The sequence below is a fragment of the Calonectris borealis genome, chromosome 6, assembly GCF_964195595.1.
Source record: "Calonectris borealis chromosome 6, bCalBor7.hap1.2, whole genome shotgun sequence".
NCBI lineage: Eukaryota > Metazoa > Chordata > Aves > Procellariiformes > Procellariidae > Calonectris > Calonectris borealis.
Window position 1 is genome coordinate 2,406,152 of NC_134317.1, and position 21,609 is coordinate 2,427,760.

The window sequence follows — 21,609 nt, forward strand, 5'->3', positions numbered from 1 at the left end:
AGGCAGGGTCAGGTCATATTTCCATTGAAAGTAATGAGCTGTTTCATGGGCTTTAGTAGAAACAGGACTTGTTGCTTTAGGTGCACATGGCATTGACTGTAGCAGACTGTCATTGTGACATTAATACCAAACCACTGCTCCATCCTCCCAGTAGTTTTTCACATAATTAAAAATAATGTAATAAATATTTGCTATTTTGCTTTTTTTCTTCTTACTCTTATTAGAAAGAATATAAGAAGGACTTTGAAGAGTCCATTAAGGGCAGAAACCTTACTGGCTTGGAGATTACACCATCCTTATTACATGTCAAATATGCAACCAAAATAGCAAGCGAGGTAGCAGTTATTCTGTGCTTATTTCCTCTGTCAAGTTAAATAATTCCACTAAGTATTCTCAGCAGCATTTCTTCTGCACCACTTTCTTTTTCCTAACCATTCACATTAAGCATGTTTACATATATTTTGTGTTGTGATCTAATTTGTTATGGACATTTATTTCATTGTTCGTTAACTGTGTTCATATTTACTACGTCCCTTTCTGACATTCATCAGCCTAACCGTTCCGTAGTGGGGTGTGTATGTGTGTGCCTTTGCGATTTATCTTGAACAGTAATTACTATACTCTATTCTGTTGCAGTAGTTCTTATATAACCCCATACAATATTCTTTGTTGTTTTAAAAAAGTGTTTTTTCTTTTGGAGCTTTTGGAATTTTTTTTTTTTTTTTTTAAATTTTTGCAACAAAGTTGTAAAGCGTAGAACTCTCTTTAGTCTGGCTTTGCAGTTTTCATTTTCTTTCTTCTGCAGAAAGAGTACAGGAGGGATCTGGAGGAAGGTGTCAAAGGTAAAGGACTAACAGCTTTAGAGGAGACTCCAGACATGTTAAGAGCGAAGAATGCAACTCAAATCCTGAACGAGGTATGTCAAAAGCTATTTTGAAAATATCCGAATGGATATAACAGCCTCCAACTGATAAATGCTTATGGCTGTATAACACTAGTACGAACTTTGTCATTCCCTAGAAACTCTTGAGAGGAAAAAAGAATGTGTATGGGTGACTAAGGATAGAACTGAGAGCCTGAACTTTTAAGTGAGCTCTTTTCTGGCTTGCAGTTACCGTCAGGAATGTAGGTGGGAAACAGGTGCTGTGATCAATAGTCAGATCAGTCAAGGGATAGACTAAACCAGCATTGTGATGCAGCAAGGCTAAGAGTAGGAACCAGAGGTGTCAGTTTTGTAAACTAGGAATTTTAGGTCAGGAGCAGTAACCACCGATTAGGAACTAAGGACCAAGGCTGAGGAAGCAAGAAGCGAAGTGAGAGATCAGAAAGGGACTACAATGAGGGAACCAGACTGGCAAACTTCTGCTTTGGGAGGTGTGCTGTGCAGCAAAGAGCTCTCTTTGAATGCTTTATGCTTGATGGGTGAGTCAGAAACACCAGCTATACTCATGAACAGTTCCCCCTGCCCAGGGCTGATGCCCAGTTGGTAGCCGCAGGAGAGATGGCCGAGGCAGTCTTGCCCACTTTGATGGAGAGGTAGCCATCAGACAGTCAGGATGCAAACCTAACAGCTACTTTATTTACGTGGTGGACTGGTATAATAAATATTTCATAGTGATTGTTTTCATAGGATAAGATTAGCTTATATTTTAAGAGCCTTAACATCATCAGGCTGAAAGCTGAAAAAAGTAACTTTTTAATGTTACTTACGATTTTGCTTCTTAACAAAATACTCTTAAGATAAGCATCCTTACTGACAACAGCATTTTGTACTTAGTAGTGCAGAGTTTTTGAGTTATTCAAAGAGCCTATATTTTATTACCAGAATATTACAGACATACTCAGCTAAGTTCAGCAGAGTTGGCATAGAGAGACATGAATTATACCAATCTATACAAAATAAATCTTTTAGACCTTAGTGGAAGATCTCTTTGGGAAGAGTGGCTGCTGCAACACTGAGTTTTTAGGGAGGGTATTCATTCCAAAGGGCCCAAAATGTCACAGAGAATCCTGACACCTTGCATTTTTTGGACATGCTCAGTGTGAAACATCTGTGACCACTCTTCACTACCACATGCATTTCGCACACTGCTCGCTCTCTGTTACTTCTCTTCTGTACAAGTTATTGTTTTGCACTGGTCACCTAAAGGAACTTACACTTTGAGATTACTGGTGTGAGAAGGAAGAGTGACCTTAATAGAGCTGGCCTGTATTGTGCTCAATTTACTTCTGGAGTAGGGCTGTTTGTTCTCAAAATTTAAGTCATAACGTACACACTTTAATGACATCATTTGTGTTTAATTGTGAGTTTATGTTAGTAGTATTCCTATTTTGTGGTTGTGGTCATGAAAGTATCTGGAGTTGCTAAAGGTATTGCATTCACATTGACAAAGTATCTATTTACTGTCTTCATCTGCAGAAAGAGTACAAAAAAGCCTTGGAATTAGAAATCAGAGGAAAAGGTCTGACAGAACTGGCTTTGGAGACACCAGATTTTGTGAGAGCAAAGAATGCCACTGACATTGCCAGCCAGGTCTGTGTGAATATCTCATATATCACATCTGATTCCTTCTTTAAAGGAAAATTTATTAACAGTTTTTTCTGATTAAACCAAATGAAAATTGTTGTCAAGATATGATTAAAGCACCTAAATGTGAGCTTTCCCCAACAGATCAAATACAAACAACTGGCAGAAATGGAGAAAGCCAACTACACCAGTGTTGTCGATACTCCGGAGATTATTCATGCCCAGCAGGTCAAGAACCTTTCAAGCCAGGTATCTTGAGTGAAGCAATTTAATCATTGTTCATGTGGGAACCTCAAGTGGATACTAATTTGGAGCACCTAAATAACTACCTGTCACAACATTCAGGAGTTACACCAGAAAAACAAATTTCTCTATAGCTGTGATGTGGCATCTCTTACTCTGAAATTCCATTTTAATATTGAAATTAATTTATTTTAATGCTGTATAAAATGAAACAATAATTTCTACTGCTTTTGCAATACCAAAGCTAATTTTGTTCTAAATAGATTTAGCTTAATTTTCCTACTCCTTAATAATCTAATGTTTAAAATAAATCTTACACATATGCATAATCTGCATTTATATCAGACACAGAAGTACTTGCATTTCCATAAAGATGGGCATTATGCAACAATAAGTAATGCCAGATTGTTTATTACTGCTTTTGTATTAATGGAATGTATTTTGTATTTTCTATCAGAAAAAGTATAAGGAAGATGCAGAAAGGACCATGCCATACTATGTGCCTGTAGCAGACACACCAGAAATGCAGAGAGTCCGTGAGAATCAAAAGAACTTTAGCACAGTATGTATATAAATAATAATTACTGTTACTGTCAATTAATAAAAAATGTTCAGCTTTTTTTCATTTAATAAGGTCTCGATATCACACTCTAATCCCAGCTAGTCTGCCTTTATATTCTCAGGGATCTTCAGTTAGAGGGTCCACTCTGTATGCAGCAGCCCACTTACGCATTACACAGGGAACCGAAATGATTCTGTAATTTTCTTGAAAAAATCTTTCTGCAGCAGTGCTTTGGCAATTCCTTTGCAAGTAACAGAGAATTATACTTACGGACGTTGTCTGTGGTTGTTAGGGGACTACCTGCAAGACTGTACAGTCAGTAATGGAACTCCACAATCTGACTTGAAATCTTTAACTTTCATTGCTGAGACTTAATTGTTTTAGATACAATCTGGCACCTTTCAAGATTTTTTAGTGAATCTAGTTAAGGATCTCCTATTGTTAATTTAAATGAGAGTACTTGTAACTGTGGTACATATTTATATCACGAATGGTGGCGTTAAAATGACCTTCTTATAAGGTGTACTTGAAAATATTTCTTTTTTCTCATCTTCAAAGAAAACTCTGTGACTAACTTTTTATGGCATAGAGTCAACATTTGATGTTTTACTTTAACTTTTTCAACAGCTTCAGTATCAGTGGGACCTACAGAACAGTAAAGGAAAAGTTACAGTTGTACAAGACACACCAGAAATGTTGCGTGTGAAAGAAAACCAGAAGAATTTCAGCTCGGTATAGTTATTTTCTGTTTTCAGTGCTCATTCCAAAAAATACAGTTTAATATGTTTAATAAAATAACTAGTTTTGGCTCTTATCTTACAGGTACTTTCATTCTTGATCTGCTTAAATGTGTTTTTTCAAACAAAACTAATTTTATTCTAAGTAGATATAGCTGGATTTAGATTTAGATTTTTGCTACCCCTTTTTATCTACTCTTTTTTTGTGGAGTGCCCTGATTGCACTCTATCACATATACATAGCTATGATATAGTTAAACAATCGATCCTGTACTTAATTCGTTTACTAGTATTCACCTTTCTTTTGTCCTGTTACCGCGTAAGTAGTGTATTCTTGTTGTGTTGCAACTGTCTTCTTTCAGTGAAAAGTGAACTGTCTGCCTGATTTGTTTCACCTTTCATGTGTTACCCTGAAGTGCCTATAGTCTGCTGTATCATTTTGCCACTAGCACCATTAGCATAGTAAGTAATTAAGTGGAAGATATTTGTGTAAAACCTAATAAAACAAATTAGGAAAAAAGGAACAAATTAGAACAAGTTATTAGTCTTCAATCCTAAAATTAGCCTACAAATGTTTTGACATTCTACTTAAAATGCATTACAAATATAAATGATCAGCCTCTTTTTTGCACAAATGGCAGTCGTGTAGTAGGACAGACTGCAGATAGGCAATAAGGCAGTGACTGGAGATAATCCTCCGAGTTGGCTTTCAGCCTGCACTGTTGTGTACAAATCACTGTCATGAGCCTGTACTCAGTCTCTAGAAGAAATAGTGTTGTGTTTTGTATGCTTAACCTTGTTGTATTCATTCCAAATGTTAAGATTTTATATAAAGAAGATATTGGAACTGGAACTACTATTGAAAAGACACCAGAGATGCAGAGAGTTAAACGAACCCAGGATGCAATTAGCTCGGTACAAAAGAATTGATTTTTAATACTCTACCAGTGCTAATTCAACTTGAAATAATATTTCCCCCCCTCTTATTTCTTTAAGTGTTGCTAACAGTGGCTTGGCAATAATCCATCCAGCTAAGGGTTACTTTCTAAAAGTTTTTGCCTATTCTTGTTACTTAAACAGTAATCTTTCTAATGATTAACATTCAATTTGTTACATACAATCCATTTTTAAAACATGAAAGCTCTTGCCATCATTTTTAATCTCATCCTAAACACAGTTTATTTCGCACAGAATCAAAGAATCATTTAAGTTGGAAGGGTCCTCCTGAGAGCATCTACTCCAACCCTGTTGCTCAAGCAGGATCAACTAGAGCAGGTTGCCTAGGACCATGTCCAGTTGAGTTTTGGGTATCTTGAAGGATGGAGACTCCACAACCTCTCCGAGCAACCTGTTCCAGTGTCTGACCACCCTCACAGTAAAAAAGTGTTTTCCTGTGTTCAGATTGAATTTTCTGTTTTTTTAATTTGTGGCCATTACCTCTTGTCTTGTCACTGAGCACTACTGAGACAAGTAGCTCCCTCCTCTTCATTCCTTCTCACTGGGTATTTATACACATTGATAAGTTCCCCCCAAGCCTGCTCTTCTCCAGGCTGAAGAGTCCCAGCTCTCCAAGCCTCTTCTCATATCAAAGATGCTCCTGTCTCTTACTCATCTTTGTGCCCCTGCACTGGACTTGCTCTAGTAAGTCCGTATCTTTCTTGTACTGGTGAGCCCAGAACTGGACACAGAACTCCAGGTGTGGCCTCACCAGTGCTGAGTAGAGGGGGAGGATCACCTCCCTTGACCTGCTGGCAATGCCCTTCTTAATGCAGCCAAGGATGTTGTTGGCCTTCTTTATCGTGAGGGTACATTGCTGGCTCATGGTCAGCTTGTTGTCCACCAGGTCCCCAAGGTCCTTCTCTGCAAAACTGCTTCCCAGTCAGACCCCAGCATCTACTGGTGCCTGGGATTATTCCTCCCCAGGTGCAGGACTTTGCATTTCCCCCTGTTGAACTTCAGGAGATACCTCTCAGCCCATTTCTCCAGCCTGTCGAGGACCTTCTGGGTGCAGCACAACCCTTGGGTGTATCAGCCAGTCCTCCCAGGTTTGTGTCATCTGCAAACTTGCTGAGGGTGCTCTCTGTCCCGGGATCCAGGTCACTAGTGAGGATGTTAAACAGTATTGGCCCCAGTGTTGACCCCTGGGGTACACCACTGCTGACTTGCCTCCAGCTGGCCCTTGTGCCACTGATCAAAATGCTCTGGACCCGGCCATTTAGCCAGTTTTCAGTCCATGTCACTGTGCACTTACCTAAGCCATACTTTGTTAGCTTGTCTGTGAGGATGCCAGGGCAAACAGTGTCAAAAGCCTTACTAAAGCATGTCTCGTAAAGCTTTTATATTATATAAAAAATTGTAACACTCTAAAATTGGAATAAGTGTATATATTTCTTTTCTTTCAAAACTTTTAAATCTTTTTCATGCTTTTTTGAATGCTGACATCATTTTAGTGTAAGAGATACTAACATTTCAGCCAGTTTGTTTCATGCATAGTATGTTAAACATGTTCTTGTGCAATGCTATTCTCTTTTTTGTTATGCTAAAGTAGAAATGCAAATAGCACTGTAATTGTTAAAACGTTGTGTGATGACTCTCGCCTTTGTTGAATATGATAGATTTTTAGAAATCAAAAATTGTCTTTCATTGATAGAAAGACCAAATGCTATCAGGTTCAAAGGTATTTACACTTGTTTTTAGAAAACCCTTTTAGTAAAGTGCCATTCACAATGACAACTCATCAACAGGTAAAGTTAACTTCTAAAAGATTGCTTGTAAAGATGATGGGAATACTTTAACAGCAGCTCTCTGCTCATGTTAAAGCCAATGAGATCTTTTAAATTTTCAGTCTCCTCGAGATCAGGATAATGCTCTTTATGTATCCACATATGAATCTAGGTGCCTATTTCATGTTAGGCTAAGATTTTTAGAAATTATTTTAAATTTTTAATATCACAATTTTTTGGAACTCAGTGTAAGAAGCCTTGAAATGGTTCAGTTGTTATAAATCAGGGGGTTTGTTCTTGCTGAAATTAAGCTCCTGGGAGATGTTAGATACCCAAATTTTAAGCTTCAGCTGAAAAATTCTGGCTCAAACAAGACTCTGCTTTTTTACTCTGAGCTGAGTTATTGTAAACTGCTTTGTAGAAGTGTGGCAGAGTTAGCTATCGGATAACTCTGATAAAAGGTTCCATGATGATTTCCTTCTATCAGAATACATTTAGTACCTGAGATTTGAATGAGTTTGTAAAGTATAAAGGACCTAAGTTTCTTTATTCATGTAACTTCTTACACATGCCTGCGTCAGCTGTTCTTTAATGTAAGTCATTTTAATTTTTTCTGATGTCTGCATCTTTGTAGATTAAATACAAGGAGGGTATTGGAAAAGGAACTCCAATTCCTGATCTCCCAGAAGTGAAGCGTGTCAAGGAGACACAGAAGCACATCAGTTCGGTAATGGCCGCTATCTTCTACTTACCTATATACTTATGCAGAGCTCAAGCTCCAAACTTTGGTAGTGTTTGTGGGTATTTTTTGTTGAAAAGACAACAGATCTCTTAAATCCCTATATTCAGCAGCAGGAAGTTCAAATATCTGAATTTTGCAGTGATCATTACAGTCAGCCACTTCCCTGTATTACTTCTGTGATCTTTTCTAAATACAGAACTAGAAACAAAAAATACCCAGATGATACAATTAGTCTGAAAAAAATGGATCAGCTAGAGAGAACTTCATGGAAAAAAATAATTGGAGCCTTTTTTGTAGTCACAAAACCTAGTGACAATTGTAAGTGGAAACGGTACCTGACTCTTCCCGTATCTCGTTAAGTATAGATTTTAATAACCACAATGTGCTCTCCTGATTTTGAGCCACTACTGCTTTACTTTGATCTCTGCGTACAGGATTGAGGCAGGATATGGTCTTGTGATTATTGGTATCTCGGATGTTTGCTATACAGTGCTGAGGAGCAGTGACACCCATACAAGGAGTATCTTACGATTTTCCATTCCTGATTTTAAGTACTGTTTCCCTATTGAGCTGTTTATGATACTAATTTTTTTACAGCTCACTTTTGCACAACTGATTTTTTTTTCAAATGATTCTTCATTTTTTCTTTTACATAATTTTTTTCCCTTGCTGCGAGTGCATTATTTTTGTATTTTTTCATTGTTTCAATGACATCATGCAGTGAATCTTTTTTTGTTAGCTCTTTTTGTTGCAAGTTTTTTTACTAGTTTCAGGAAGAACCATTAGTGCATTTATAATCTATTTCTACATGATTAGGTTTTAAACCAACCCAGGCATCTCCTATGCAACTCCTTTAATGAAAAAGGCAATTTTTTAAATCAAACAATTACAGGTTAAGTTAAATGTAATAATATGAGAGCTAAAACTCAATTGTTTTTCTTACTAGAGACGTAGAACAAAGTAAAATAGTGATGTTCCGAACAAAGAGTACAAAGATCACAATGAAGTGGAGCCCACATTAAGTATTTTCATATTAAACATGTCGATAAAAGGTTCAGCTGTTTGTTAACACCATAAAAAAAACCTCCAGAAATGTTGACTGCCTGAAAAGTAATACTATTACATTTGCTAAACTAAGATGAAAAGCAGAACATACCTACCTTTCATGCCAGGTCAGCAGAATATTTAAACTTGTGTCCTACTATAATGAAGTATTCCCTTGACTTCAATGTGTTCAAGCACCTCAACATAGACATTAAGTACTTTGCTGAGCTTGTTACTGTACTTAGAAAGATGCACACTGAGTAAAATAATCCCAGATTATGTTTACCTATAAACCAGGTAAATAATCTATCCAAATGTACTGTAGTTGTGGAAGGAATATGATCTTCTCACCTTGCTGGGTGCTTGTGTTCTGCAGGTATTGTACAAAGAGGACGTAGGGACAGGTATCCCAACACCTGTCACTCCAGAAATAGAGAGAGTGAAACGCAATCAAGAACACATTAGCTCGGTATTTAAAACAAAAAAAACGATAACAACTTATTTTTGAGTAACATCCTAACATATAATCTGTTTTTCTTCAATGGTTTAGAATCTCACCCTGCTCCTGTCTTTTCCCTGGCAATATTTTTAACTCATTTATTCTACCTGTTTGTGCTTTAACTTTTTTTGGTGATTTACAACTTTACGTGCGTTTCTTTTAAGAACCAGAACTGGAAGTAAGCTGTGACATTAACATGGTGTTTCTCTCCATGTTTGTTTTATCTTAACCCTTTATCTTCTACTATCTGTAGTTATGTATTTACAGAATAATCAACCATCAGCCCCTTCCTTAATATTTGCCTCTAGAACAAGTGTGAAATTAATTAAAAAGTGATCCTAACGCTAATCATAACTCACAAAATAGTCAGATTTGATGATTTTGCCTGTGTTGAGTGCTTTTTTTGTGGAAACTTTCTTGTACCTCACAGGTGTTATACAAAGAGGGCTTAGGGACTGGCATCCCAACATCGGTTACTCCAGAGATGGAGAGAGTCAAACGCAATCAAGAGAACATTAGCTCGGTATTGCTAAATAAAACAAAAACTACCATTTCAAATGCAAATCAAATCCCTTTAACTCCTCCATGTTAAATTTTTCTTTCAGTTCTTTGTTGAACTTTGAACAACCCTTTCTTAATCAAATCACTAAAACCCTGTCAGTATCCTTATATTTTTATTTTTCACTCCGTCTAACTTAATTGTCATTAAATTGTTCCAGCTGTGAGATTTTAACCTCATTTACTGAAAGCAGTTAAGCAGTACCTTATTTTTCTTCCCAATGAAATAGTTGTAGTCTGAGTGATGTCACTCTCCTCTTCAATAACAAAGTTGATCCTTCTAACAGTCTTCAGACTCACCACACTGCAAATGAAGAATGAACTCTTAACACTTCCTGAAGCAAAGCAATCTAATGCAACTAGCGTGTGTTGTCTCTTTTCCTGTGTTTGCTGTGTTGGGTGCTTTCTTATATCCTACAGGTCTTTGTAAGAAAAACTGGGTGGCATCCCCATATCACTGCAATGTGAAAAAGTGACGAAAATTGCATATATAAGGAAAAATTACTGTAGTAATGAATTTCTATCCAGATTGTTTCTACTCCTAACACATTCCAGTCAAATGACCATTATGTCATAATTTTGTTCTATATTTCTGTTTTAATTAGAGCAGCTTAGGACTAATTTTCACTCACTCTGACCCAATTCAGACATGACCGATATGAAATGCAGTCCTGACTTGAGATTAATAGGACAGTTCAGAGAAGCCACTGTTGTTAAACTTTTTGCTACATTTAATTGTCTCTGAGGTCATCACAGCGCTCTCTCTAAGATTTAGAAATCTCAGAGGCAAAGCTGCTCATTCAAGATCTTTTGTTTGAGTAAGGAAACTCCTTTGGGCAAAAAGTCATAAATGCAAAGAGGTTTCAGGTAACATGGCTCAAGCTGTGCTTTGCACAAAACACTCCCGCAGTTCTTGCTGGCGTTATTTATATGCACCCAGGTCAGATGACAACAAACATTGTAGTAATATTAGCCGATTATTTCCATTGATTTTTTTTTTTTCCTAGCCTTTGAACAAAGCTGACAAATCTCTATTTTTCATACTTTGAAGTTTCACTTTATTAAATTACTTGTCTTCTCTCTCTCTCCTCCCTGTCCTCCTCTTTCCTTTCCTTTCTTCTTTTTTTTTTTTTAATACTTCCCTGTTGCCACACAGGTGTTGTACAAAGAGGGGCTGGGGATTGGAACCCCAGTACCTGTAACTCCTGAGATGGAGAGGGTCAAACGCAATCAAGAAAACTTTAGCTCGGTATTTTTTTTGTAATTTAAGAAAAAAAATTCCCTGTAACTATTTAACACTTGTAAATTTTCTACTCTCTCTAATTAACTTATAAACATAGAAACATCCCCTTTCTGCTATTAAATTTTTTAGTCATTGTTAGTTATATTTTATGTACTTACTTTTTAGAAGATTTTTTTATGATCATAACACTTGATGCTTCATGTCCTGTAATTTTTAAAGCTTTTTTTGGTGAAGCTTAAGGTATTTTGCATTTTAAAAAAATACTGATTTTGTTATTTGCTTAATTCCATTCCTCTAATGCTTTATTATTCTTTTGAAGCATATCTAAGAATTAGGATGCAGTATTTCTAGCTATCAGAAGACTTCCTCTGAATTTATCACAATTGTTAACTGTTTCATACTTCCTAATTTTTCCTGCTTTCTAGTAGATTTAGTGGGCATAAAAATTATGTGTGTTACCTCCATCAAATGCAGTATTTTTTTTTGTTCTTAACTTTTCTTAAACTCCCATGTTACCATATAGGTGTTATACAAAGAGGATCTGGGGACAGCAACCCCAACACCTGTCACTCCTGAGATTGAAAGAGTCAAACGCAATCAAGAAAACTTTAGCTCGGTATTTTTTTTAATTTGAAAAGCAGCAATTTCCCTTTTAATCGATTTTAAAATAATTTTAACACCAAAAAAATACTCTTGTATTTCCCTGTAATCAATTTACACAAAAAAGAATATCCTGTTCCCCATGTTTTGACATTTTTCCCTCCATAATTGTTACTTACTTTGTTTCGATTAGATCATCTTACTAATGATAACTTTTGGATTCCGTGTTCCCATCTTTCTTTTGACTCTGAACCTATTTTTTTTTCTTTAATATGTGCTTTTCCTTTTGTTAATCTCTTCAATCCTTGGTTGTTGGTTTTTTTCCCTGGTTTTACCACATATAAAAATTGAACTATTTATTGCCTGATACAAATCTGTGGAAATGACAAAATGCCAGTGTAACCTGCTGTGATGTTTATGGAATGGGTGAAGGAAACAGGATTGATTTCTTTATTCCCTCTGCATTGTATTTGATGCTTTCTTCCTTTAGGAAGTCTTTAATATTGCTGCACAGAGACAGGTGCCCCAAATCTGTGGCTGGTGTAAACTGCTCTGATGTTGGTAGCACAGGTTTGCGGGGTAAAAAAATTAGAAAATTAGTAGTGTTAGGATGTTTCTCGGGGTGAGGAAACATAGGAGAGCACTAATAATTATCATTTCTAAGGTACCATTTTCACACATACGCCTTTATTATGATCATGTCTCTGCGTCCTTCCTGTAATAAGCAAGCTAGATTCTTTGATGATAAACTCTGGACAATAAGAGTGTTTCACTCAGGGAATGGATGACTCTTCATTGAGGTCTGTGTATGCTTTTAGGAAGGTGCATTAGGACCTGGTCCTCCAATGCCTCAAGTACGGTCAGGAAAAGGTTTACCTTACTGCTGGTGAAAAGACAATAATATACTTCATTATAATTTATATAAGACTTTGATCCTCTAAATACTCACTGGTTTTAAATGTCCACCTTGAGAAGCACTTAAGCAAGTCAGGCAGGTATTCTAGCATTCTGGTAGAAGTCATACCGGTGTATTAGTGTTTAACTCCATCTTCAGTGTTTTAAACTAGTTTTTTTTTTTTTATGGTTTTTTTTAATCCCTATGGTTATTCAAGGCATCTCAGAAAAACGTCTCTCATGATCTGCCTGTTCTCTCAGCAAACAGAGTGTTACTGTTGTTTGCTTGTTCCTTTTTCTTTTTTTAATACAGCCATGTTACCCCACAGGTGTTGTACAAAGAGGATCTGGGGACAGGAACCCCAACACCTGTCACTCCCGAGATTGAAAGAGTTAAACGCAATCAAGAAAACTTTAGCTCGGTATTTTTTAATTTGAAAAGCAGAACATTCCCTTTTAATCTATTTGAAAATACTTTTAACGCACAAAAAAATATTCTTTTTCCCCTATAATCAACTTACACAAAAAATAATATCCTGGTCCCTTTGAGATTTTTTCCCCTCCATAATTGTTACTTACATCATTCTTGTTCCTCTTTTTGTATTACATCATCTTAATAATAACTTTTAATTCTACCTTTCTTTTGAGTCTGATTATCTTTTAAATTTTTTTTCTCTTAAAAACACCCTGTTTTCCTTTTCTTAGTCACAACAATCCGTAGTTTTGTTTTGTGTGGTGGTTTTTTTTCCTGGTTTTACTTACTTTATATATGAGAACTAAACTATTCAGCACCTGATACAAATCTGTGGCTATGATCTCAGTGTAACAGTGCTCTAATACATGCCAGTGTAACCTGCTGTGATGTTTATGGAATGGGTAAATGAAACAGGATTGATTTCTTTGTTCCTTTTGTGTTGTATTTGATACTTTCTGCCTTTAGGAAGTCTTTAACGGTCTACTATTGCTCAGACAGTTTTTCTATATAGCTCCTGCAAAGCAAATAGAGGTGTTCTAGCTTTCTGCCAAAAGGTGTGGCAGAGTATTAGTGTTTAGCTGTGTAGTTTTGAGGGGCTTTTTAATTTTTTCTTTTATTCCAAGCTTTGGCTCGGAGCAACTTTGAAAAACATTGTCTGTTTTCTCATCAAGCTGCCTGTTACTGTTGTTTTCTTGTTCCTTTTTCTTTTTTTAATATAGCCATGTTACCCCACAGGTGTTGTACAAAGAGGATCTGGGGACAGGAACCCCAATACCTGTCACTCCTGAGGTTGAGAGAGTCAAACGCAATCAAGAACACATTAGCTCGGTATTTTGTGGAGGAAAAGAAGTATTCCCTTTAACTCCACTTAAACAGAACCTTTTAACCTTTATTAAAAATGAACAATTCCTCTCCTTACTTCCATGTAATCAACTTATAAAAACATCCTTTCTTCTTCACTGTACTATATTTTCCAATGTTACTGACCTACCACTTCTTCATATATGTAATTATTTACATTATCCTAAATATTTTTAACCATTTTGCTCCCTGTCCCAACTTCCTTTTTCTTTTATATGTGTTTTTATTTTTTTAAATCCTATCGATTTCCTGTTTTAACACTGTTGTCGTAGAAGAGGGAGGGTCTGACTTTCTGGCAGGCTTCAGCGGGGGACTAAAAGCTCTCCTCCACCATGAAAATGTATTTGACTAAGAGGCTTCTCTGTTGGATTTGTTGCACCTGCGAATATAAAACCATAGACCTCTTTGCCCTCAGACCCTCACAGGTGCAATCCAGTCTTCATTGCTTCCAGGGGTAGCTTTTAGGGCATATTAGAGCAGACTGAGCTCCAGCAGACTCAAATATTTGACTTCATGTTGGATGTAATTATTACTGAGTTGTGATTATGTTTTTGGATGCTTCTTGTTACTACACAGGTGTTGTACAAAGAGAGCGTGGGGACTGGAACCCCCACTCCTATCACTCCAGAGATGGAGAGGGTCAAACGCAATCAAGAAATCTGTAGCTCGGTACTTTGCTAAGAAAAAAGTTCCCTTTAACTCATACCTAAAAGAACATTTTAACAGTTTTAATAAATGGACATTGTAACACTTGTTCCAAAATAATGCCGATCCTAGCTCTAAAGCAGCTTACAGAAGTGATTACTTCTTACTCGTGTCTTCCTGTGGTTTACAGTGGCGACTTTAACTTGTTACAGTTTTTATTGTTTTTTTAAGAGTGATTTTAATGCCCTATTCTAATCCTAAAAACACTTAACAAACTCCACTCATTTTCTCTGCAATGCTGACATTCTTTTTTAAAAAAAATATAATTTACGTAGTCATAACATCCTCAGCCCCTCAATATGATATTTTTGTGGTCTCAGTTACGTAGTACTTACACTATTTATTGCGAGTGATCCTGTAGTTAAAAAGCCAGTATGCCAAACCCTACTTCTCTAGTAAAATATTGCTAAGTACCTTCTTTAAAAATACATGTAGTACCTAGGCCCTGAGAAAATAAATATAAGAAAAAAATGCCTTAGGCTTTAAGCTTGTCTACGGCTAGCTTTTTATTTATTGTTGCTTTCTTTGGCTCCTTTTTTATGTCTCATAGGTGTTGTATAAAGAGAACATAGGGAAAGCAACCCCAACACCTGTCACTCCTGAGATGGAAAGAGTCAAACGCAATCAAGAAATCATTAGCTCGGTATTTTTAACAGCAAACCAGTTCCTAAAGATCTGAATGAAGTGTTTAACACATCTGTGCTTTCTAACTTTATAAAATGACTCTCTGTGTAGTATAAACCTCCTACCTTCTGTGCTTACTAGCAAATCGTAGTATCTTCTATTTAACACTGTCTGAAGCAGGATTTTACTAGAACTAGGTTTGACCTTTTTTGGATGGATGTTGTTTCTCTGCAATTTTTTTAACCCTTTCTTACTACAAGTGTGCTTTCATGCAGACTTGATTCCATACAGGGTCCATTTCTGCATCCTGGTAGATTAATGGCAAAGCTCCCATTGCTTCTTTTGGGAACAGCATTGTGCCCCAAATCTAACTCTTTCTAAGTGTAATGGTTCAAAAGCGGTCTTGTATGTTGCTTTGGTGGTGGTTTTTTTTGTTGTTGTTGTTTTTTTTTTTTTTAGTTGTTGTTGCTGGTGGCTTTTTAATGACATTTGGATACTCCCTTGTATCCTGTAGGTTTTGTACAAAGAAAATGTGGGGAAAGTGACCCCAACACCCATTACTCCAGAGATGGAGAGAGTCAAACGCAATCAAGAAATCATTAGCTCGGTACTTTAAAATAGATATATTTCTTTTTTCCCTTTGTACTTATATCTTAATAAAGTAACATTCTAACTACCTACTGAAAGTTGATTTTAATTTAAAAAAAATATGTATTTGTTTCTGCAAATTAATCGCTCCTCTTCTAAAAAAAAATTAGTGTTAACAGTGTGATCCACAAATTTAGGCCTTTTCTACAACCCAGTTTGCATACCTGTGGGCTCTATCCAGACAATATTAAGAGCTTAGCATCCTTTGGTGAAGGATTCATATTTATCTCTCTCTGTTTAGTGTTTAAGCGTTCATTGGCTTTTCAGGGGTATTTGACTTCAGTGAAAAACAAACAAACAAGAAACCCAACCACCCCACCCTGAAAAATCCCACCTCTCTGACCCATATGAGATTGTATTGCTGAGACAGGTGATGCAGGATGCCTTAAACAGAATGACACAAGAGGAATGAAACTGTTCCTGTTCTGGCTGGCTTATCAGCGATAATTTTTGGGTGGTCTCATGGCCCCGGGAGATGTGTAGGTGTAACGGTGCAGTGATACCAGACACCCAGCCCCGACGCCCTTCTTTATTTGGCTGCCCAATGTCAGTGTGGCAACAGAACTCCCTCCTCCCTCACAAAAAGGTCACAAATTGCTTCAAATACAGATAAAACAGCAGACAAAACATTTCTTAAGTAGTTCTCTAGGGCCACAGGCAGCTTCCCTGAGCCTATGGAGCCATCGTCATAGTTGTAGCTGGATAGAGCCCTTCTTTGTTAACCAAAAAAATAACAAGCTTTTCTTTTACAGTTTATTTTTCTTACCCTTCCTTACAGCAGTAGATGTTTGGCTTTTGTGCAGTGCTGCATATCATAATCAGTCGTGACTTTTTTGAAATTTGATAACAAAGTAATAATTTGTGTTCAAATCCTTTTGATTTTGGGGGGTTTTTAAGATACCGGATACATCTTCTGTACCCCACAGGTGTTGTACAAAGAAAACTTGGGGCGAGCGACCCCCACACCTATCACTCCAGAGATGGAGAGAGTCAAACGCAATCAAGAACACATTAGCTCGGTATTGTCTGGAAGGATATGATAGAGCTCCTTTTTTTTTTATTTTTGATAACTTAAGTCTGCCTGGTTTTATTTAACACTCTAATTTTTTTCTTTCAAACTTAGAAAGTCATCTCTTAAGTACTATAATTTTAAAAGATTTTTTGTCAATTAACTTTTTAATACTATTTTTTCCTCTGACCTTTTTTTTTCTTTCATAATGGATGGTGTTTACTCTAAAACCAGTAACATTACAGTTTTTAATTTGTACATTTGTGACTTTGAGTTACACTTTGTGATCCGTAGGTTGTATACAAAGAAGGCTTAGGAAAGGCAACCCCCACATCTATCACTCCAGAGATGGAGAGAGTCAAACGCAATCAAGAACACATTAGCTCGGTATTGTCTGGAAGAAGTAAAGGGGATATGATAGAGCTGCTCTTTTTTTTTTTTGATAACTTAAGTCTGCCTGGTTTTATTTAACACTCTAATTTTTTTCCCTCAAACTTGGAAAGTCATCTCTTAAGTACTATAATTTTAAAAGATTTTTTGTCAATTAACTTTTTAATACTATTTTTTCCTCTGACCTTTTTTTTTTTCTTTCATAATGGATGGTGTTTACTCTAAAACCAGTAACATTACAGTTTTTAATTTGTACATTTGTGACTTTGAGTTACACTTTGTGATCCGTAGGTTGTATACAAAGAAGGCTTAGGAAAGGCAACCCCCACGCCGGTCACTCCAGAGATGGAGAGAGTCAAACGCAATCAAGAACACATTAGCTCGGTATTGTCTGGAACAAGTAAAGGGGATATGATAGAACTCTTTTTTTTTTCTTTTTAATAACTTAAGTCTGCCTGGTTTTATTTAGCACTAATTTTTTTCTCTCAAACTTAGAAAGTCATCTCTTAAGTACTATAATTTTAAAAGATTTTTTTGTCAATTAACTTTTTAATACTATTTTTTCCTCTGACCTTTTTTTTCCTTCATAATGGATGGTGTTTACTCTAAAACCAGTAATGTTACAGTTTTTAATTTGTACATTTGTGACTTTGAGTTACACTTTGTGATCTGTAGGTTGTATACAAAGAAGGCTTAGGAAAGGCAACCCCCACATCTATCACTCCAGAGATGGAGAGAGTCAAACGCAATCAAGAACACATTAGCTCGGTACTGAAAGAAAACAGACCTTATATGAAAAATAACCATTCTGAACAAAAACTCCACTTCTAATTTAGCCTCAGCTTTCCTTATTTTTGCCTATTTTTCCCTTTGATTTTTACCTTTTGCTCTAGCAAATAACTTTTTAGATGCTTTATTTCCCAAGATCTTTTCTACCCCTGCAGTGCTGAGTATTGCTCAAACAATAACACCGTTTACAGAATGAGCTATGAATTATTCCAGTCTGATTTGTGGACACCTTTTTGCACACTGCAGGTTTTGTACAAGGAACATCTGGCAAAAGGAACGCCAACACCCATGACTCCAGAGATGGAGAGAGCTAAACGCAATCAAGAAAACATCAGCTCGGTATGTTCTATTCAGCCAATAATTAAAAAGTGACATTTCAATCCCTGAAATCCTTACTCAAATTAACATCAGTGCAGATGTTAACATAACTATCAGCTACCTAGTCTGGAAGTGAGAAGTAATCATACTAAAATCAAATCCTTTAATACTTGCGTTTTACTTTCTGCTGCAATTGAGTATTTCTTTCTGTGAGATTAACTGCTTTAGTTTGGGGGTTTTTTTTAAACAATAGTTGAATTTCAAATAACGTTGCCTTCAAGTATCTTGCAAATATCTTCTGTTTTTACTGGTCTTACACTGTACGAGATGTAAAATGATCGTTATTCAGGAACAGTATATTTTGTTAAGATTTCTGACATTCTATATAAAAACATGACAGATCTGGAAGTGGCCTTCTTTAGGCCCTTCTTCGCTAACCTGTTACTCCAGAGGTAAATCCTGACATACCCCATCCTGTAAAGGTTTATGTCATAACAGATGTCACGGCTTGCTCAATAAATCCAGTAATACAACATCTGCAAACAAATGTTTACAGAAGCATGATGCAACTATTACCACTCAAAAAAGAAACCCTACAAACCCAGCAAAAATTGTAGTATTTCAATGATAAATACGGGTCTAATTATGTTGTCTGTTTCGAACTGATAACTTCACTAAAGTCAGCGAGGTGCATGTCAAATATATGAAAATATTACTGAGAACATTATGACTGCATTACCTCTACATGTTATTACAAGGTTAAAAAAGGTAAGGATCTTTTAGTTAAGAAAAGGAATGTTTGGGATCAGGTCCAGAGCTGTCCATGTCTCATAAAATTCTGAAAAAGAATTTTGCTTTGCATTCTAATGTTACTCACCAACACAGGTGCTGCTGCTTTCCACCCCGCCCGCCGCCTTTGCCAGATTGCTTCTGTACAGCTCATTCCTCATCATGCAGAAGTAGTTCCGTGCTCACTTCCATTTTCTCATCTGGCAGGTTCTTTATTCAGATAGTTTCCGAAAACAAGTACAAGGCAAAGCTGCGTACGTACTGGATACACCTGAAATGCGGCGTGTACGAGAGACCCAGAAACATATCTCTACAGTAAGAGCATTTATAGATGTATTTTTAACTTGGCAAGTGATTTAAATAAAAACATAACCTTGTTCCTGAGACATTCTGGGGTTGGCAGCTCAAGGACAATGTACATATACCGAGTTTGGTTACCCAAATTCTTAAATGCTAAAGGCAAGAGTGACTGCAGGAAAGGCATGTTTGGGATGGGGCCCTTTCATTGTTCCTTGGATTGGAGAAGGTAAAAGCTCAGCACAGCAGTGCACCACTCTACTAGAAGTTCACCTGAGGTAAGCAGGAGTAAAAATTATTCATCTAAGCCACAGAGAACAGACATTTCATTTTAAATTGCAGGTGAAATACCATGAAGATTTTGAGAAAAGCAAAGGTAGTTTCACACCTGTAGTTACCGACCCCATTACAGAACGCGTGAAAAAGAACATGCAGGACTTCAGTGACATTAGCTATAGGGGCATTCAAAGGCGAGTAGTAGAAATGGAGCGAAAGCGCGTGGACCAGGATCAAGAGAATCTCACAGGTAAGCAGAACCTAGGTTTTATAATGACTTGAGCAATTCATTTACACAAAACACAAGCTGACCTGGATGAATTGTTTTATTTAAGCTCAGCCATATAAATTCGAAGTTATCGTTCCTTGGAAATGATGTTTTTACCAAAGTGCATTTTGAAAATACTCTCTTGTAGCAGCTGCAAATTATCTCTGGTCTGCCTCTCCCATTCTGCCTAACTTTATAATGTAATGCTAGATTTTAATTTCTTACTTCCATTTTTAACTTCACCTCTATGCATATTAGAGAAATACTTCAGCTCACTTGATGTAGATAAATTTGTATTACAAAAAGCGCCTAATCTGTGCTATAAATTTGAGAAACACAAATTTATGAAATACTGATTGCCCTTTTCTGATATGCTTTTACTCCTATTCCGGACAGACGTGCTCCAAAAGTTGCTTGAGCTACAGCTTCTCTCAGAAAATGCTATTTCTCTTACAGGACTTCGTGTGTGGCGCACTAATCCCGGATCAGTCTTTGACTACGACCCAGCAGAAGACAATATTCAGTCCAGAAGCTTACATATGATCTCCGGTTTGTTCCATTGGCTGTACTGTTTGTGCAAAATAGGTTTTATACTTGTGCAAATCCAATCAGTAAAACTGACAGCTTGGGGATGCTAAAGCGCAGCTTGGCACTCTGCCTATGCAAGAACGCAAGTGTGGCCTTACGCGCTGACTTCAGACACTGCATTAAAAATAACAGGGTTACAACAACTGTGCCTTTTTGAGCAGAACTTCAGCATGGGGTCCATAAACTGCTTTTAAAAAGCCCTGGCAAATACCGTTGAGTAACCATAAAAACAGACTGTGATTAATTCACATGCTTTTCCCATTAATTTTGTAAAATACGGTAACCAATTCTGCTTAGCATGCATGTGGCCTATGTCTGTTTTCTACTCACTGTAAGCACAACTGCTACAGGTTTGGTAACAATGGTAGAGAACTTTGGGTATTTTTACAGAATATGTATGCACACACATAGGTGTCTATATATGTGTGTGTCTCTGTGTATATATATATACACACACAAAAGTAACCTATATATGTATATACACGTATATTTGCGTGCATCTCCTTACAAAACAAAAACATAAATTGGTTCCCACTGCTTTCTCCTTGCAGTCCAAGCCCAGCGCCGCATCCGGGAGCACTCCCGCTCTGCCAGTGCCTTGAGCCTCAGTGGTGGCGATGAAAAATCCGAGCCCTCGGACGGTGTGGATCAACATTTGTCCTACTACAGCAGCGGGGGCTTCTTCACCACAACTGCAACAGGTATGAGGAGAACAGAAGTGCTGTTTATTCACATACGAGGACAAATGGTATTCAGACCATCTGGCAGGGCAGTACTGGTCATGGGCTCATGTTCAGTAATTCCGTTAGCCCAGAAAAGGCACAGAAGTACACCTGCAAAATGCTGAGTTATCAGATGCATCAGATGTAAAGTTGTATTTCAGTAAGTAAAAGGCAGATTTGACCCACCTAATGACCTATCCCGTGATCTTTATTCAGAGCAACTCTAACCCTCTTGCCAATTCTGTTATACACAATACAAAATACATTTTCCTTTTGCAGTGGGCTACAAACATGCTAAAACCATAGAGTTACCCCAACAACGGTCATCGTCAGTTGCCACACAGCAAACAACGGTGTCATCGGTTCCTTCTCACCCATCCACCGCTGGTGTAAGTAACATTGATCACTTGTATTAAGACACACAATCCCAATCTTGCTGCAGGAGTTAATCTGACTACCCACCAAAGGCGCTCCGGGG

The 21,609-nt window shown here is 37.0% G+C and overlaps 2 protein-coding genes across 5 annotated transcripts in view; one reads left to right on the top strand and one right to left on the bottom strand.

Annotated features, from left to right (window-relative positions):
• Window positions 1-21,609, top strand: part of NEB (nebulin) — a 143,446-nt gene that overhangs the window by 120,458 nt on the left and 1,379 nt on the right. Inside the window, exons 136-161 of the mRNA XM_075152645.1 lie at window positions 225-335; window positions 806-916; window positions 2,420-2,533; window positions 2,672-2,776; window positions 3,228-3,332; window positions 3,960-4,064; window positions 4,892-4,984; window positions 7,427-7,519; window positions 8,955-9,047; window positions 9,508-9,600; window positions 10,792-10,884; window positions 11,402-11,494; window positions 12,702-12,794; window positions 13,583-13,675; window positions 14,964-15,056; window positions 15,552-15,644; window positions 16,612-16,704; window positions 16,989-17,081; window positions 17,376-17,468; window positions 17,760-17,852; window positions 18,120-18,212; window positions 19,188-19,295; window positions 19,620-19,803; window positions 20,278-20,370; window positions 20,961-21,110; window positions 21,411-21,520. Coding sequence (XP_075008746.1) covers window positions 225-335; window positions 806-916; window positions 2,420-2,533; window positions 2,672-2,776; window positions 3,228-3,332; window positions 3,960-4,064; window positions 4,892-4,984; window positions 7,427-7,519; window positions 8,955-9,047; window positions 9,508-9,600; window positions 10,792-10,884; window positions 11,402-11,494; window positions 12,702-12,794; window positions 13,583-13,675; window positions 14,964-15,056; window positions 15,552-15,644; window positions 16,612-16,704; window positions 16,989-17,081; window positions 17,376-17,468; window positions 17,760-17,852; window positions 18,120-18,212; window positions 19,188-19,295; window positions 19,620-19,803; window positions 20,278-20,370; window positions 20,961-21,110; window positions 21,411-21,520 — 2,691 coding nt within the window. The remainder of the gene's footprint in view (window positions 1-224; window positions 336-805; window positions 917-2,419; window positions 2,534-2,671; window positions 2,777-3,227; window positions 3,333-3,959; window positions 4,065-4,891; window positions 4,985-7,426; window positions 7,520-8,954; window positions 9,048-9,507; window positions 9,601-10,791; window positions 10,885-11,401; window positions 11,495-12,701; window positions 12,795-13,582; window positions 13,676-14,963; window positions 15,057-15,551; window positions 15,645-16,611; window positions 16,705-16,988; window positions 17,082-17,375; window positions 17,469-17,759; window positions 17,853-18,119; window positions 18,213-19,187; window positions 19,296-19,619; window positions 19,804-20,277; window positions 20,371-20,960; window positions 21,111-21,410; window positions 21,521-21,609) is intronic.
• RIF1 (replication timing regulatory factor 1) overlaps window positions 18,559-21,609 on the bottom strand; it is a 42,578-nt gene continuing 39,527 nt past the window's right edge. For 2 of the 4 annotated variants that reach the window (XR_012674023.1, XM_075152647.1), the window contains one exon: window positions 18,559-21,101. The gene's annotated coding sequence lies outside the window, so the exon portion shown is untranslated. Of the gene's footprint in view, window positions 21,102-21,317; window positions 21,373-21,609 lie in introns of all 4 variants that reach the window. The other 2 variants (XR_012674025.1, XR_012674024.1) reach the window with 2 other exon arrangements.